The sequence below is a fragment of the Apodemus sylvaticus genome, chromosome 14 (assembly GCF_947179515.1).
Source record: "Apodemus sylvaticus chromosome 14, mApoSyl1.1, whole genome shotgun sequence".
NCBI lineage: Eukaryota > Metazoa > Chordata > Mammalia > Rodentia > Muridae > Apodemus > Apodemus sylvaticus.
The window spans coordinates 48,968,321-48,984,425 of NC_067485.1; the positions used below are offsets into that span (position 1 = coordinate 48,968,321).

At 40.2% G+C, this 16,105-nt stretch overlaps 1 protein-coding gene across 1 annotated transcript in view; it reads left to right on the forward strand.

Moving 5' to 3' along the window:
- The window catches only part of Sugct (succinyl-CoA:glutarate-CoA transferase), an 819,151-nt gene that overhangs the window by 25,228 nt on the left and 777,818 nt on the right, over window positions 1–16,105 (forward strand). Inside the window, exons 4-5 of the mRNA XM_052157285.1 lie at window positions 3,713–3,798; window positions 4,244–4,294. Of these exons, the coding sequence (XP_052013245.1) occupies window positions 3,713–3,798; window positions 4,244–4,294 (137 nt within the window). The remainder of the gene's footprint in view (window positions 1–3,712; window positions 3,799–4,243; window positions 4,295–16,105) is intronic.

Consider the following 16,105-nt stretch of genomic DNA (forward strand, 5'->3'; position numbering starts at 1 on the left):
ACAAACCAAAGAACCCAATTAAAAATGGGGTACAGACCTTTAGATTCTTGACAGAGGAATGGTTGAGAAGTTAAAGAAATGTTCAATATTCTTAGTCATCAGGGAAATGCAAATCAAAAGGACTCTCAGGGTCCATCTTACTCCTGTTAGAATGGCTAAGATCAAAACTACAAATGATAGCTCATGATGGCAAGGGTGTGGAGCAAGGGGAGCACTCCTCCATTGCTGTTGGGAGTGAAAACTTTACAACCACTTTGGAAATCAATTTGGGGCTTTCTCAGAAAAATTGGGAATAGTTCTACCTGAACACTTAGCTATACTACTCCTGGGCATACACCCAAAATATGCTCCACCGTCCCACAAAGACACTTGCTCAACTATGTCCATAGCAGTTTTATTTGTAATAGCTAGAAACTGGAAGCAACCTAGATGCCCCTCGACTGAAGAATGGATAATTCATTTAAAAAATGAAGTATTGCTCACCTATTAAAAGCAATAACATCATGAACTTTGCAGGCAAACGAGTGCAACTAGAAAAGATCATTCTGAATGAGGTAACCCAGACCCAGAGAGACAAACATAGTGTATACTCACAAGTGGATAGTAGTCATAAAGCACAGGATAACTTTGCTACAATCCACAGAACCAAAGAAGCTAAGTAGCAAGGAGGGCCTAAGGGGGTGTTTGTATCTCACAGAGAATGGGAGCTAGAATAGACATGGATGCAGATGAAGGGAGGGGCTGGATGGGGAAGGGCTGTGAGGTGGGGTGGGGATGGGAACAGGAGGGATCAGGCGGGTGTCGGGGGGTGGGGGAAGATGCAGGAAGAGAGTACTGGGAGAGACAGCTGGAATGGGGGAGGGCGTATCTGGGATGAGCTACAAAGCTAGAGCAACGTAAACTCATAAACTCGTAGTAATCTAGGAGGGTGACTCGAGTTAAGATTCTTAACAGTGGGAGATATGGAGCCTGAACCGGCCATCTCCTGTAACCAGGCAAGGCTTCCAATGGAGGGATTCACTAACTCAGCCACAAAATATTCAATCTACAATTTGTCCTGCCATACAAGATGTACAGGGATAAAGATGGAGCAGAAATTGAGGGAAGGGCCAACAAATGACTGGCCCATCTTGAGGCCCATGCCATGAGGGGGAAGCCACCCCTGATACTATTAATGATACTCTTCTATACTTGCAGACCAGAGCCTAGACTGGAGCTTAACTCTCATCAGAGAGGCTTCACACAGAAACTGATGCAAACAGATGCAAAGACCCACAGCCAAATATTAAGTGGTGCTTGGGGAACCCTTTGGAAGATGGGGAGGAAGATTTGAAGGAGCCAGAGGGTTCAATGACACCACAAGAAAACATACAGAATCAACTAACCTGTGCCTATAGAGGCTCATAGAGCCTAAACTGCCAATCGAGAGCATGTTTAGGAAGGACCTCGGCCCTCTGCACATACATAACAGTTGTTCAGCTGGATCCTGGGTGGTCCCAGTTAAGCCAAGTATTGACAGAGGGATTGGGGCCTCACCTGTGATCCTGGATGTGTCAAAACTCCTGGGGTTCATGCTGCCTCTTGGTGCAGGCTGAGAGGGTGGGAATGCAGAGCACAGACTCTGCTTCCTGGTGCAGGTACAAACTGGAAGGGATGTGTGTCTGGCTGGGCAGGGTTCCTGCATCCCCTGGGTCCCCGAGGGTCCCAGTTAGGCTAGTTATGAGCTGGGGGTTGGGGTCTCACCTGCTATACTAGATCACAGACCCTAGACTCAGAACTCCTGGGTGTCAAGCTGTCTCTGGGTCCTATCTACCTATTTAATTATAGTATCTCTCTACCTAACCCAGATTGGTCTGGAGCCTCAAAGTCTCAAACACATGCTTGGATGTCACATCTTTTCACTTCATTCTTTTCTTCTTTGCCTACAAATAAACATACTCTGTGTACACATTTCTCATTTTATTTGGTGCCTTCTTAGCATTTTGGCAACTCAATAGTTTATGCTATTATGGATAAAATGCTCAGGAAAGTGCCAGTGTAGCATGCCCTTTTCCTCCAGCAAGCACTTGGGCATAGTACCTATTATTCTTGTTCTCTAACTATACTTTAACTTGTTCATTTTGGAGTTTACAAAAATTATTGGTATTCTTTTTGGTGGTGCACAGCTGTAACCGAGCACTGTGGAAGTGGGAGCAGAAAGTTTAGTAGATCTAGGTCATTATTTACCGTCTAGTGAGTTCTAGTCCAGCATGTGCTAAATGAGAATGTTCCTCAAAAGTGATGAAATCGCATTATCATTTCTTTTCAAAGATTTGATACTTAAAGGTTGGAGACAGAATTGTTAACTCATCGAGAATGGTCTAATACAGTACCATAGTAGTTATTTATCCCTAAGACTCAAAAGACAATAATTTATAATAATATGAAATTACTAATTTACAATAAATGATAAACCCTTTAAGGTAGAATACTTGGGAGATTCAATTTCTTTCTAAATAGATTTTCACAAGAGTCCAAAGTAGTTAGCAAAAGATTCTCATAGCACCAAGGTGAATATTACCATCCATCTGAGCCTGGCCTTGTCAGTCTCCACTGGCAGAACTTCTCAGGCCCTGCTTTCCAGAGGCGATGCCTCACCCACTCAGTTATAATATGTATCCAGGCAGTGCCATATGCCGCCTTTTGTCCGTTGCTTATGCTGGGGACTGCTGAGCACCCCACTCCCACAGCCCAGGTTCTGTAAAGCTCTAGCCTTCTATTGCAAGACTATTCTTCTTGCTCCTTTTTTTTGTGAGGGTCTGAGGGAGAGAGGGACACGCACATACACACACACACACACACACACACACACAGAGAGAGAGAGAGAGAGAGAGAGAGAGAGAGAGAGAGACAGAGACAGAGACAGAGACAGAGACAGACAGAGACAGAGAGAGATACACATACTGGTCTTGAACTTCTCTTGATGTCACAACACCCTCAGTGTTGGTATTATATGCCTCAATGTAAAGCACTACTTTTATTGCATCATCTGTTTTCAGATAGAACACCCATTCTACTTCTCTTGATATCATAGTTGATAACCAAGTTAACATTTGTATTTGTATTAGTCTATGGATTTTCTGTCTCCACCTAGTAGGTACTGAGAATAAGGGCAGACTACCACACCCACCTGGATTTGATATGGGTTCTGGGGATTTGAACTATGGTAAAAAAGCAACAAGCACATTACTTAATGATGAGCCTTTCCCCCAGCCTCTGTTTTGGCTTATCAGATTTTTATTACAGAAATATTTTCTTATTGTATGCTCAACACTTTATGCAAATTTATATAAAATCACATTATTTATTCTGATTTAAATAATATATAACACATCTTTTATTTACTTTATAGTTTTATTTCACAATCAGTGTCTAGAAATTATAAAGGAACTGACCAACATACTTGCCAAAAAATGACCCCCTCCCAAGTTTGCTGGTTATCAACTTTAAAGAGTGCTAGCAAAAGTTTTCCTTTGGATTTTGACCTTCAGTACTGCAAGTTAGTGAAAGTGAATATGGAATGATTGGCAATTGGCATTAAAAAGTGGAGATCTGGTAAGTTTAGTGAGTGGGTAAGGGTTTACTAGGATGAGTTGAGCACCTTTCAGGTACCTGGGAGTGTACACAGAACTGAGCGTGTCGGTTTGCAATTAATAACTCATATCATTTACAGGAGCTGGTGATGACACACGATCGTGGGGACCTCCTTTTGCGAACACTGAAAGTACATATTTTCTTAGTGTTAATCGAAATAAAAAAGTAAGGCTATTTCCTGTTTTTGCTTTAGTTGTGTAATTCTATGGCAGTTACAAATTTTTTGTTATCATGGCTTACTTTTTGATATGTAACTAATATTTCAAGCTTCATGATCACATCTAAGCAATAAAATTTTTATTACTATTTCTCCTGTACTAAATAACTTAATAAATTATGAGAATTTATAATGGAAATATTGTGAAAAAATAATTTGGTTCTTTACATTTATTCTATGTTGGTATTATACAGTATTACTACTGAAAAGTATGTACTATGTGTGGTTCTTTGTGTCAGATAAGCATTGATTGTAGCTAAAGTTTTTATTCATAAAGGAACTAAGTTGCTTTATAATGGGAATTTGTATGATATGAATGGCTCTGTTGTTGAACTGACAGTAATGATGAAAATGTTTATGGAAGAATTCTAATGTTGACATTTTGATTTTTAGAGTATAGCTGTTAATATTAAGGATCCAAGAGGAGTGAGAATCGTCAAAGAGGTACAGTATGTGCAAAGGCACCTTAGTGCTTAGGTTCCTATGAGGGACTTGGATACCTGGGAAAGGGTCTAAACCACTGCTTTATTGCCAATCTGTAAGTGGGAACTATAAATCCTATTTAGTAATTTGAGTTGTCTTTGTTTTGTGTGGCTTGTTTCTCACTAGTGGATTAAAAAATCCAGTTAAAATATAATTATGTCCCCTTCCTCCTTCTTTCAACTTTTCCCACGTCCCCTCTCTACTTTGTCTCAGATCATGATCTCTTGTTTTAAAAATCACTACTGATATGCACATACATGTGTCAGTAAATATAAAATATAACCCACTGGATCTAAGAAGTGTGGCTTTTGTGTGCATTTGAGTTGACATTGTTTAAGTGTCGTGCTCTTAATAGTTTCTTATGTGTTGCATGTAATTAAAATCATAGGGTTACAGATTTGAGTTCTTTTGATATCAGATTCTAGTCTTCAGTACTATACTTATAGTCTCCCCTCGAAGCCTCCAAATTTTTGTGTAAATGAAGTGTTAGAATCTTTATGTTTGGGCCAGTGAAATGGCTCAAGCAGTAAAGGTGCTTACTGCTAAGAGGATCTAAGTTCCATCTTAAAACACACATTACGGAAAGAAAGAACCAATTTCCATAATTGTACCCTGACTTCCACATGCATGTGTGCCATGAGAATGACCATATACATACAAATAAATAGGCAAACAAACAAACAAACAAACAAATAAATAAATAGTTTTTGTTTTGAGTTTTCAAGACAGGGTTTCTCTGTTTAGCCCTGCCTTTCCTGGAACTCATTCTGCAGACCAGGCAGGCGTCAAACTCAGAGATACCCTGCCTCTGTCTCCTGAGTATTGGCATTAAAGGTGTGCACCATTTATGAATAAAAATAAATAAATAAATGAGTAAATAAATAAATGCAATTTTTGTTTGTATTTAAATAAAAAAGAATATTTATTGCCATGGAAGGTGATTGAGTGGCCTCGAATATAAATGATACACATAAGATCGTGTAGCTCATGCTGGCTTTGGCCTAAAGCTAATACATTTGTCGTAAACTGCTACTTAATTTATTGAGCAAATATTTTTGGGATATATTCATGTGATAATGAACTTTTGATCACAACAACAAACTTCAGCCAATCTTAGGTCATACGGTTGTTTTCTGCATGTGATTTCTTCTTGTTGTTTATAAGTATTGCCTCGCCGCATGGGTATGCTTGTGATTTCTTCTTGTTTATAAGTATTGCCTCGCCAGTATTGTTCTCTCCCAGTTTTCAATACTGCATGATGCATTCATTTTAGAAATAAATTCCGTTAAATTTAATATTCAATTTAATGAAGCTTTTGATTTTTCTTTTAACATAAGTAAGGGGGAAAGCCAATATGTGAACATGGGGTCTCATCTTTTGGAGAAACCAAGTTTTCATTGACATACTTAGCATGTTCTTTTCTCGAGGTAGTATTGCACAGCGACTAAGGGTATGCATCTTGACATGAGGTTTGAAGTCTGCCTCCTTTCCTTGCAAGCTATGTAAATTTAGGTAGATTATTTTCTTGTGCTTCAGTGTTCTCTGTAGTAGAATAATGACTGTGACTTCTTCCCATGGTGCTTAGAGTCAAACTCATTTGGATTAAATGCATAAAAGAGCGCTTGATGTACAGTATCCATTGATTATTATCTGTTATTTCCTGATTCAAATGTGGCTGGCTGCATCATGTGAGATAAGCTTATTCTTCATCATTAAGCTTTTCAAGTCATTTTAATGGATTTGTATCCATTTGTTTAGATGGATAACAAGTTTCAAGTTTTAGTGTTTTAAAAAACCATTGTTCAGTCAAATTATTATTTTTTAAAAAAGAATAAACATCAGATATATTGTTATAAAATTTTAAGAACCTCTTCTGTGATTCACCTATAGAATCTTGCCAAAGAACCCAAACAGCATTCCTCTGTCATTAACACACTAAATACAATGAGTCTGTTAGATATTGTGATCCAAGTAGCACAACAGCCCATATAGCAGCCTGGACCTGGTGAAAAGCCTTCGCTGGTCTAGAGTCTATTAAAAACCGACATCTTCCAATGAAACAGTATTTGGCAAAACCAGAACGGGGAACTGGGAAGGGGTGGGAGGGAGGACAGGGGAAGAGAAGGGGGCTTACGGGACTTTCGGGGAGTGGGGGGGGCGGCTAGAAAAGGGGAAATAATTTGAAATGTAAATAAATTATATCGAATAAAAAAAAAGACATCTTCCAACTCATTTGCTATATGGACTGGAGTAACACAATCAAATGAGTAATGTACTTTCTCTAGAAGAGGTCTAATAAGCCTGTGCTTTCTTGGTGGTAGAAAGGGCAGGGTTTCACTATCTGTTCTTCACCCTAGAAAGGATATCTCTTAGTCTTAAACCATTGAAATCCTAGACATTTTACTAAAATAGAAAGATCTTGAGTTGTGATATATTTATTTATCATTTTCTCATGTGCGTGTTCTTTACTAACAAGTCCAGAATGATTGATATTTCCTATTTGGTTTATCAAATAACACGATGCCATGAATATAATGGAGCAGTATAATAACTTGTAGCTGAGGCGAGCAATCAAGATCATTTCAAACTAAGTTATGACGTAAGGAAAGATAATGGATTCTTGAAAGTGTTAAGGTATACTGCTGGCATTGCCACTACCATCACTTCTGGGAGTCTTTATGGACAGAATGGTGATAGAAGTATTTGTACGACCTGCATACCTTGTACCAGGAGATAGGTAACTCTGTTCATGCAAGGAAACCACTCTTTGGTCTAACTGTAGTGACATGTGTAGTGAGCCTTTATATCTGGCTTTAAGTGGAATGTATAGTCTTTGTGCTTGGCTTTGAGTGAAGTGTTTCAGCAAAGCCTTTGCCATGTTTGGCTTAATCAGAGCCTGAGAAATTGTTTTGAGACAGTTTGAACCTTGAAGAAATGTTGTCTCTCTGGAAAGTCTGCACTTATATAGCTTACAGCTGTATAAAACTTGCTGCTCCTAGAATACTCCTGGAAAACTTGGGAGTTCTTACTTTTGATTTTGGCCAGCCATGGTCAATAGGGACTGAGATTTGTCTGAGTTTTCTTCTCTCCTGGCAGCAAGGGCAAGATACTTTGATAGTTAAAAGCATCACCTTTACCATCCCCAATTAACCTTGTGTTATGACTGAATAAAAATAAGTGGACTGAGCTAGCATCTTTTAAGACCTTAATGGTGGAATAATCATTTTAGGGGATGTGAAATGATTTGAGTTCACTATTTTTTCTGAGGTATGTTAATGCTTTCATTTTACCTTTCTTAACCATAATATCTCTCATTCCAAAGATCAGGAAATGAATATGAAGATTCAACAAACTTCTAAGTATATTTCTCCCAATTATATATTCTGGGAATGGGAAAATACACTTGGGAGAGTTCAGAAACCCACTGGACCTGCTGTGATTCAAACTTTGGTTATAACTTCATAACCAAAGGTCAGATATCATCTGACCTTCATAAAGTCCCCCACTTTAACTGGAGGACTACAACAGTGTTGGGGGTCTGAAGGACTAATTAAGATTTAGTGTCTAGTAGGCCCCGGATGTCCTGACTATTTAATTTTCTCCAGTGTATGGTTACCCTAGCAGAAGGGAGAGAATGGGAGGGTCATTAGTACTTTTTTTTTGAAGCTTTAAGCCAGATCCTTCATCAAGTAGAACCAGCCTCTACTTTATTTGTCTCTAAACTGGTTCATGTCTGAAAGTTGCTTGAAGGGCCATGGTCTTTGTTTCTGCAATCCTGGGTAGTGTTGGTTCTTTTGTTCAGGACTTTTTCCTGCTTTTACAAATTGAACAAGAATGTAGGCTTCTTTTTTACTTTACTTCTAGGAACACCATGAGTATTAACAATTAATTAGCTATTGCCGAAGATCTATACAAATGAGGCCACAATGAGCATTATTTTGTTTGCAGTGCTCACTACATCAAAAACGTTTACCTTGCCTTTGTTGACTCCAGGCTGCCATTTGACCTTTGCTATCTGAGGGTCTAATTAGCCCCATTTCATTTAAGTTATACAGTTGAGCAACTGAAGATCCCTCTGTAAAGTTGGGCATTCAGAGACGAGCAGTCATAAAGTTCTTCATGTTTGCTGGTGTTCCGCTTACAAATTGCTACTTATATTTGGGAGGGGATATCTTCTGGACCCTCTAGAGCTACAAGCTTTTCTTCTAATACTTGGATAGGTTGTATTTTCATCTTCCTTCTTGAGTTCTTCCTTTTTAAAAATTGGATATTTTATTTATTTACATTTCAAATGTTATCCCCTTTCTTGGTTTCTCCTCTGCAAACCCTCTATTCCATCTCCCTCCCCCGGCTTCTATGAGGGTGCTCCCCACCTCCCCACCCACCCACTCCCACCTCACTGCTCTGGCATTCCCTTACACTGGGGCATCAAGCCTTCACAGGACCAAGGGCCTCCCCTCCCACGGATGCCAGGCACCTTCTTGATTTCTTGTGTTGTTTAATTTACATTAGTTTGTCTATCAGTAGAGCAGTAGCTCTCAGCTTGTGGGTCATGGCCCCTTGGGGGTCATATATTAGATATCCTGCATATTAGATATTTACATTATGATTTGCAATAGGATCAAAATTACAGTTATGAAGTAGAAATGAAATAATTTTATGGTTGGGGTCACTGTAACATGAACTGCTTTAAAGGGTTACTGCATTAGGTAGGTTGAGAACTACTAGTCTGTCGTCTTATTTCATTGTATTAGATAGACTACAAGTAGGATTTTTTTTTTACAGTATTTGTCAAGATTTTCATTGTGTTTTAACATATGTCCTATTTTAGAGAAAATTCCATTGGCTGCTGAGAAAAACAAAATATGTATTCTTCAATGTTTGGATGGAATGTTCTATAGATGTCTGTTATGCCATTTGGTGCATGGCAAATTATTCAGGGTTCTCTAGAGGAACAGAACTCTTAGAATGAATCAATCATCTGTTTATCTATCTATCTATCTATCTATCTATCTATCCATCCATCCATCCATCATCTATCCAGCTATCATTTGTCTGTCATCTATCTATATTTATCTATCATATCTATCATCTATATCTATCTTATACAATATCTATTTATATTTATCTTATATCATATTATATCTGTCATCTCAGTCTTATAGCTTATCTATCATCTATCATATGCATTAATATTTAATCTATATCATATCATTTCATATCTGTCTATCTCCATCTATGTATGTATGTATGTATGTATGTATGTATGTATGTATGTATCTATCTATCTATCTATCTATCTATCTACCTAGCTTCCTACCTATCTAGGATTTATCGGAGTATCTTACAGGTTGTGGTCCTGATAGTCTAACAGTGGCTGTCTTCTGATAGTCTAAGAATTCAGTAGTTGATCAGTATTTGAGGCTCAAAGTCTTAGCTGATATTAGTAGGCTCTGATTCTAGTGAAGATATGAACTTCCAGCAAAAATGAGGGCAAGCCGGCAAAACCCAAAAGCTTCCTTCTTCCATGTCCTTTTTCAAAGCTGCCAGTAGAAGGCTTGGCCTAGCCCAGATTTTGGGTAAATCTTCTGAACAGAAATAATTTGGATTTAAGGTGGGCCTTTCCATCTCAAAGGATCTAGTCAAGAAAAATCCTTTACAGATGTGTCCAGCTGCTTTTTTTTTTGTTTTTTTTTTGTTTTTTTTTGGTTTTTTTCCAGACAGGGTTTCTCTGTATAGCCCTGGCTGTCCTGGAACTCACTCTGTAGACCAGGCTGGCCTCAACTCAGAAATCCACCTGCCTCTGCCTCTGCCTCTGCCTCCCTGAGTGCTGGGATTACAGGCATGCTCCACCACCGCCCAGCTCTGCTTGGGTTATGTGACAGGATGTTCCGTCTAGTTGGTAAGAGGAAGGTGTTGAAGGCACCCTGATCTGTTTTGGGGTTAGTCTGTGACTTTACATTCACTAATAGTAGTTTTAAAAATTGGGTTAACCGGGGCGGCGGCAGCGGCGGCGGCGGTGGCGGCAGCACAGCAGTGGCTGGTCCAGCTGAAGGGCCATCAGCAGTGGAACCAAGGCGACACAGGGTCCAGTTAGGCCCTGCGCCCACGACCACTGACCTTCGCTGACCAGCTGGGCTGCAAACAGCTGCGGTTTTGCGGCGCCTTTCGCTGCACGGAAGCCACTACAGAACTCGGCCTCTCCATCTTTATTTCGAACTCCAGTGACATCGGACAGTCTGAGGTACACAAACATAATCCGAGGCCAACACCTCTGGGGTCTGAGCCCGACGGGCATTGGCCTGCATCCAGGCCCTGGGCTGTTCGGGGGGGCCATCGGGGCGCCAACCCAGCCAGGAGGTTTTTTGCCCGGGCCTGCTGGCGCGCCGCCATTTTGCCTGCAGGACAACAGAGAGCTCTGGCGGGCAGAGCCATAACGGGCATAGCCTGAGGCTAACAAAGCAGGGGTCTAGGCCCCAAAAGGCACAGGACTGACCCCAAGAACTGGGCGGCTTGGTGGGCCATCTGTGAGTCAACCCGCCCAGGAGGTTGTTAGCACAGCAGACTCTCCCGGCACTTTCGGGGAGCGTGGGCACACACGCCCGCCATCCTGGTCGCCTGGCGGACCCAATTAACAGTCATAGCCCTAGGGGAACTTGGCTCGGACCTTGGCCTCCCAGGCTTTTGCCTGGACTCAGGGCCTGGGCAGCCAGGCTAACCTTGTATGCGCCAGCCCGGTTGGGGGATCGGCTGCCCAGCGGAGTGATCGGAACACAGGGGAGGTCCCGGCAGCATACACCATCGGCGCTCCCTGGGGGTGCACACGGGCTCCATCTGGTCCACAGACACAATCTGGGGCTAGGCCTCAGGCGGGAGCCCTCAGCTCAATTCTCTCCGCTTCCGGATCCAGATCAGCCTGGGCGGCCGCACCACATCTCCAGGTCCTGCAAGAGGCTAGCGGGGCTTCCGGGCGGCGAGCTGGGAGAAGTCGGTGTGCTCCAGTGAATCCAGCGGGCCCCAGCGGGAGCCTTCGGGTGCCTGCTTCGGGATCGGAACAGCCTGGGCAGCAGCACCCTGTCTACAGGCAGTGCAGGGGGTAAGCTGTGCACCAGAGGCCAACAGGGAAGGGGCAGCTTGCACTGGTGAGTCCAGCACTGACAAGACCAAGTAACACCAGTGAGAACTAGATGGCAAAAGGCAAACGCAGGAACGTCACTAACAGAAATCAAGGCAATATGGCAACATCTGAACCCAATTCTCCTCTACCAGCATGTCCTGGATACCCCATCACACCAGTAAAACAAGATTTGGATTTAAAATCACTGGTCATGATGCTGGTACAGGAACACATGAAGGACATACTTAAAGAAATTCAGGAGAAAATGGATCAAAAGTTAGAAGCCCTTGCAAGGGAAACACAAAAATCATTGAAAGAAATCCAGGAGAATACAAAAGCCAACAAGGAGGAAACTCAAAAAAAACTTAAAGAAATACAGGAGAACTTTGGTCAGCAGGCTGAGGTCATGAAAGAGGAAACACAAAAATCTCTTAAAGAATTACAGGAAAGCACAAACAAGCAAGTGAAGGAGCTAAGCAAAACCATCCAGGATCTAAAATCAGAAGTAGAAACAACTAAGAAAACTCAAAGGGAGACAACTTTGGAGATAGAAACCTTGGGAAGAAATCAGGGGACAGAGATGCAAATATCAACAACAGAATACAAGAGATAGAAGAAAGAATCTCAGATGCTGAAGATTCCATAGAAACCATGGACTCAATAGTTAAAGAAAATGCAAAATGCAAAAAGCTTGTAACCCAAAATATCCAGGAAATCCAGGACACAATGAGAAGACCAAACCTAAGGATTATAGGCATAGATGAAAGTGAAGATTTACAACTTAAAGGGCCAGCAAATATCTTCAATAAAATTATGGAAGAAAACTTCCCTAACCTAAAGAGAGAGATGCCCATGAATATACAAGAAGCCTACAGAACTCCAAACAAACTGGACCAGAACAGAAATACTTCCCGTCACATAATAATCAAAACACCAAATGTTCTAAACAAAGAAAGAATATTAAAGGCAGTAAGAGAAAAAGGCCAAGTAACATATAGAGGAAGACCTATCAGAATCACAGCAGACTTTTTACCTGAGACTATGAAGGCAAGAAGATCCTGGGCAGATCTCATGCAGACTCTAAGAGAACACAAATGCCAACCAAAACTACTATATCCAGTGTAGGGTTCCATAGCTGCCTGCAGCTATTACGAAGTGGGTTTCTGGAACAGAAGCTGAGGAATAAATAGGGAAGAGGGGCGAAAAGAAGTACGGCTAAGACAATGTTCACTGATCAAAGCCAAAAACTTTAATGGCGCCAGACCTTTTAACAGTTTGGGCAAACCCTTCCCCCCAGACTCCAGGCTGAGTTCCGGTGGAAGTTGTCTAGCTTCTCTTGGAGGTCCTAGTCTTGACTGCTCCGGCAGCTGGGTGGGTCACCTGCTTAATTCAGGAATTCCTAGACCTGGAGGAACAATGAACTTAACCTTTACTTCTAGCACTCCACCCTAGGTGGAGCAGGATCCTGGCTATCTGGGAGAAGTTAACCTTGACCAAAGTCAAACTCTGACCAAGTGCAAGACTGCCCCAATATGGCTCTGTACATGTCCTCCCTTTTTTTATTAATTAGAACACGAGGAGGTAGAAAACAAGTGGATAAATATCCTTCATAAGAAGGCGGGCCTTAACCAGGAGGGGAAGCATTGACTGTAATTCCTCTTAAATATTGTATAACGTCTTTTTCAGAGGAGGGGTAATAGGCTCCCTTATTATTTTAAGGACAGCCTCTCGACGTTAACCCCTATGCAATTAGGTGTACTTCCTGGGGACTCAGAAGCAGAAATTCACCTCCCCATGCGGTGCTTTGCCTCGCACGTCTCACTGGTACCCATGTTTGTTCTTAAACAAACACACATAGATCTGAGTTCTATGTGGCTCCCTCTTTGGAGATCCACTTGTGTAAGTTTTGAAGCCAGGGGGGTCTGCAAGTGTCTTTAACAGACATGCAATCTCTCCATCCAGGTGAGCCTGGGTGTAGACAGCCAGTCTGCTTAACAAACAAGGTCAAGAGTTAAAGGTGGAATAGGATTAACTTGTCCCTGAAGTATCTAATTCAGTTGCAAATTAACAACTTTAAGGACCCAAAGCTTGGCCTCTGGGGTGGGAGAGGTAGCCTTGTGTATCAAGAGATATGCTGTTACTTCTCAGGAAAAGAGGAGACTATATGTTAAATTAACACAGCTGGCTGAAGATTGTTAGCCATCTTCAAAATTGGAATCTTCAATATTGGAATTATTTCTAGACCAGTCTATGGTTGAGTCAGCTGAACACAGTAAGGAGAAGAGTAATTTTAACTCTTCTTTAGATTAATTTTTCCTAAACTAGCTTAACAGTCTCCATGTTCTGTCCCACAAAGTCTAAAAGCTTGAAGCTAGGCAATTTATCTAACCTGGGACATTTGACAATTGAGGTAAGTCAAGAACATATACCCAATACAGCTCTTATGTTACCATGGTCTGGGCATTCAGCAAGCACACAGTCAGCATATCTTCTGCAGCATTCTGTGGAAAAAACATAGGGGACATGCCTTCCCCAATATTAAATCAGGATCATGGCATATGTCAATAAGTGAATTCCTTCATTTCACCTAGACATCAATATGCCTAATTACAAGATGTCATATACATTTAACAAGGAGTTTCTTGGCATCCAAATTTTAAAATTTTCTTAAAAACATGCAAGCATAATTTAAATTATATGCACAGGGACACAATTTCCCCTCTCTTCTCTCTTCCAAGAAGATATTGTTTTATTAATTTAAGTTGGAACACAAAGTATAAACCATAACATAGGCAATAACTATGTAATTATATAAAATAAACATAGCATTTTTAGTTGCTTTTTCTGTTAGAGCAGTTGCAACTAGACAGCCTAAAAATGAATCATTAGTCACATGCACATATTTTTTAATCTTCTAAATTAGAAATATGAGTATCATTTATCTGTAATAACTAAGTCCTCTAGGATTAACACCATTACGTGGTAGAGGTAGAAATTGAGGACATCAAGAACAAGTCTTTACAATTTGATGTGCACAAGATATAAAATTATTTCAAATACCTAAAGGACAGTCATTTAGAGAACATATCCTTTGTTCTTAGAAATTTGAATCACATTTGCATAAACTGTAAATATTAAGAATTAGCAGTATTAAAAATGGACCAATTTTAAGCAATTATAAACCATGAACTATATATATCTACTATTATTAAAAGCTTGACTTTTAACATCTTAAAAATAGCTGCTATAGCACCCAATTCAGGTATCTGTGTTGAAGCAGGGAGAAACAAAGGAATAAACATGTGATCTGATAGTACAAATTATCTTTTGGATATCAATTATTAATTTTGTCTAAAAATGCTTGCCATGTAATAGACCAACCATTAATAATAAATTTGATTGCTGCTTGAAGTAAGGAACAAACGTTTCCTACCTTGAAAACAGAGGTTTAAGACCTTCTGTGGCAAGCTTAAAATGAGGTAAATAAGATAAAGCCAATTAATATATCCTAACAACTTTTGAAAGCCATTTACCTAAAAATTCTAAAAGTCCATAGGAGCAAGGGCCTGTAACAAACATTCTATGAACATTATACACTGAGAATTTTAAGATCTTAACTTCTAGTATTGAAACAGAGACAAAACATTTTTTTTTTATTTATCTGCCCTAGGATCCACCTTTAGTCCTTGGCAAGGACTAGATCTGAGCCTTTTATCTAAGACCAGACCCAAACCTGTGTTTTGAGGATTAAACAAAAGAAATCTGTAATTCCATGGTCAAAGGAACCTACTTGATATCAGATACATTTCCACAGAGATCTCCTTTTTAATCTTGGAGGGTTAAATTTTGCTCCTACCATTGTAGCCTATAAACTTGTGGAAAAGTGGCAATGGGCCTCTAAAACCCATAGCTGTATCACTCTCAAAATTATCTTAATTACAAAATGTTAACAATTATGAGCCTGCAAACTGAAAACTGCAGCCAATGACACACTGATTTTTATTGTAACTCAATGTTTTCTTGCAATATTAGAGCACAATTGTAATTTTGGAAGCAAATCCCAATTTTAAACAATCTATTTTCTTTGAAATCAATGGCAAACACATATTTACAGCACAAGGTTTGTCTGCCAGTTCTTATGTTCAAGTGTATGACAGTGTAACTTATTAAAGAGACAATATTTTAAATCTTAATCTTCATTAAGTCCAATCTCCAGGCCAAGATTCACATGAAACACCATGCCAATTTAGGAGCATCTTAAAGGCCTGTATTTCCTGGATTGCGTCATGCCACGTGTTGTTTAAAAATGGCGACTACCCTAAACAACCAGCTTTAACCGTCATGCCACGTGTTGTTTAAAAATGGCGACTACCCTAAACTACCAGTTTTAAACTAACCTTTTTTTACGAACACTATATCTTTTACATAATAACCAATTAATTTATAACTCTTTAGTCAAGAAATGTAAAGCCTTATACCATTAAAACCAGTTAGAAACAAGTATAAAGCGACTACATGAATTTCACAAGCCAAACCAAGGTCTTCACAAATCTTGAGGCTTCTGGGCTTTTAAAAGCGGCTTTTTCCCCAGCCATGCTTGCCTCTTGGGTGAGTGAGCTGTGCTGCTGCGGTGCGCCTTTAAATCAATCTCCACA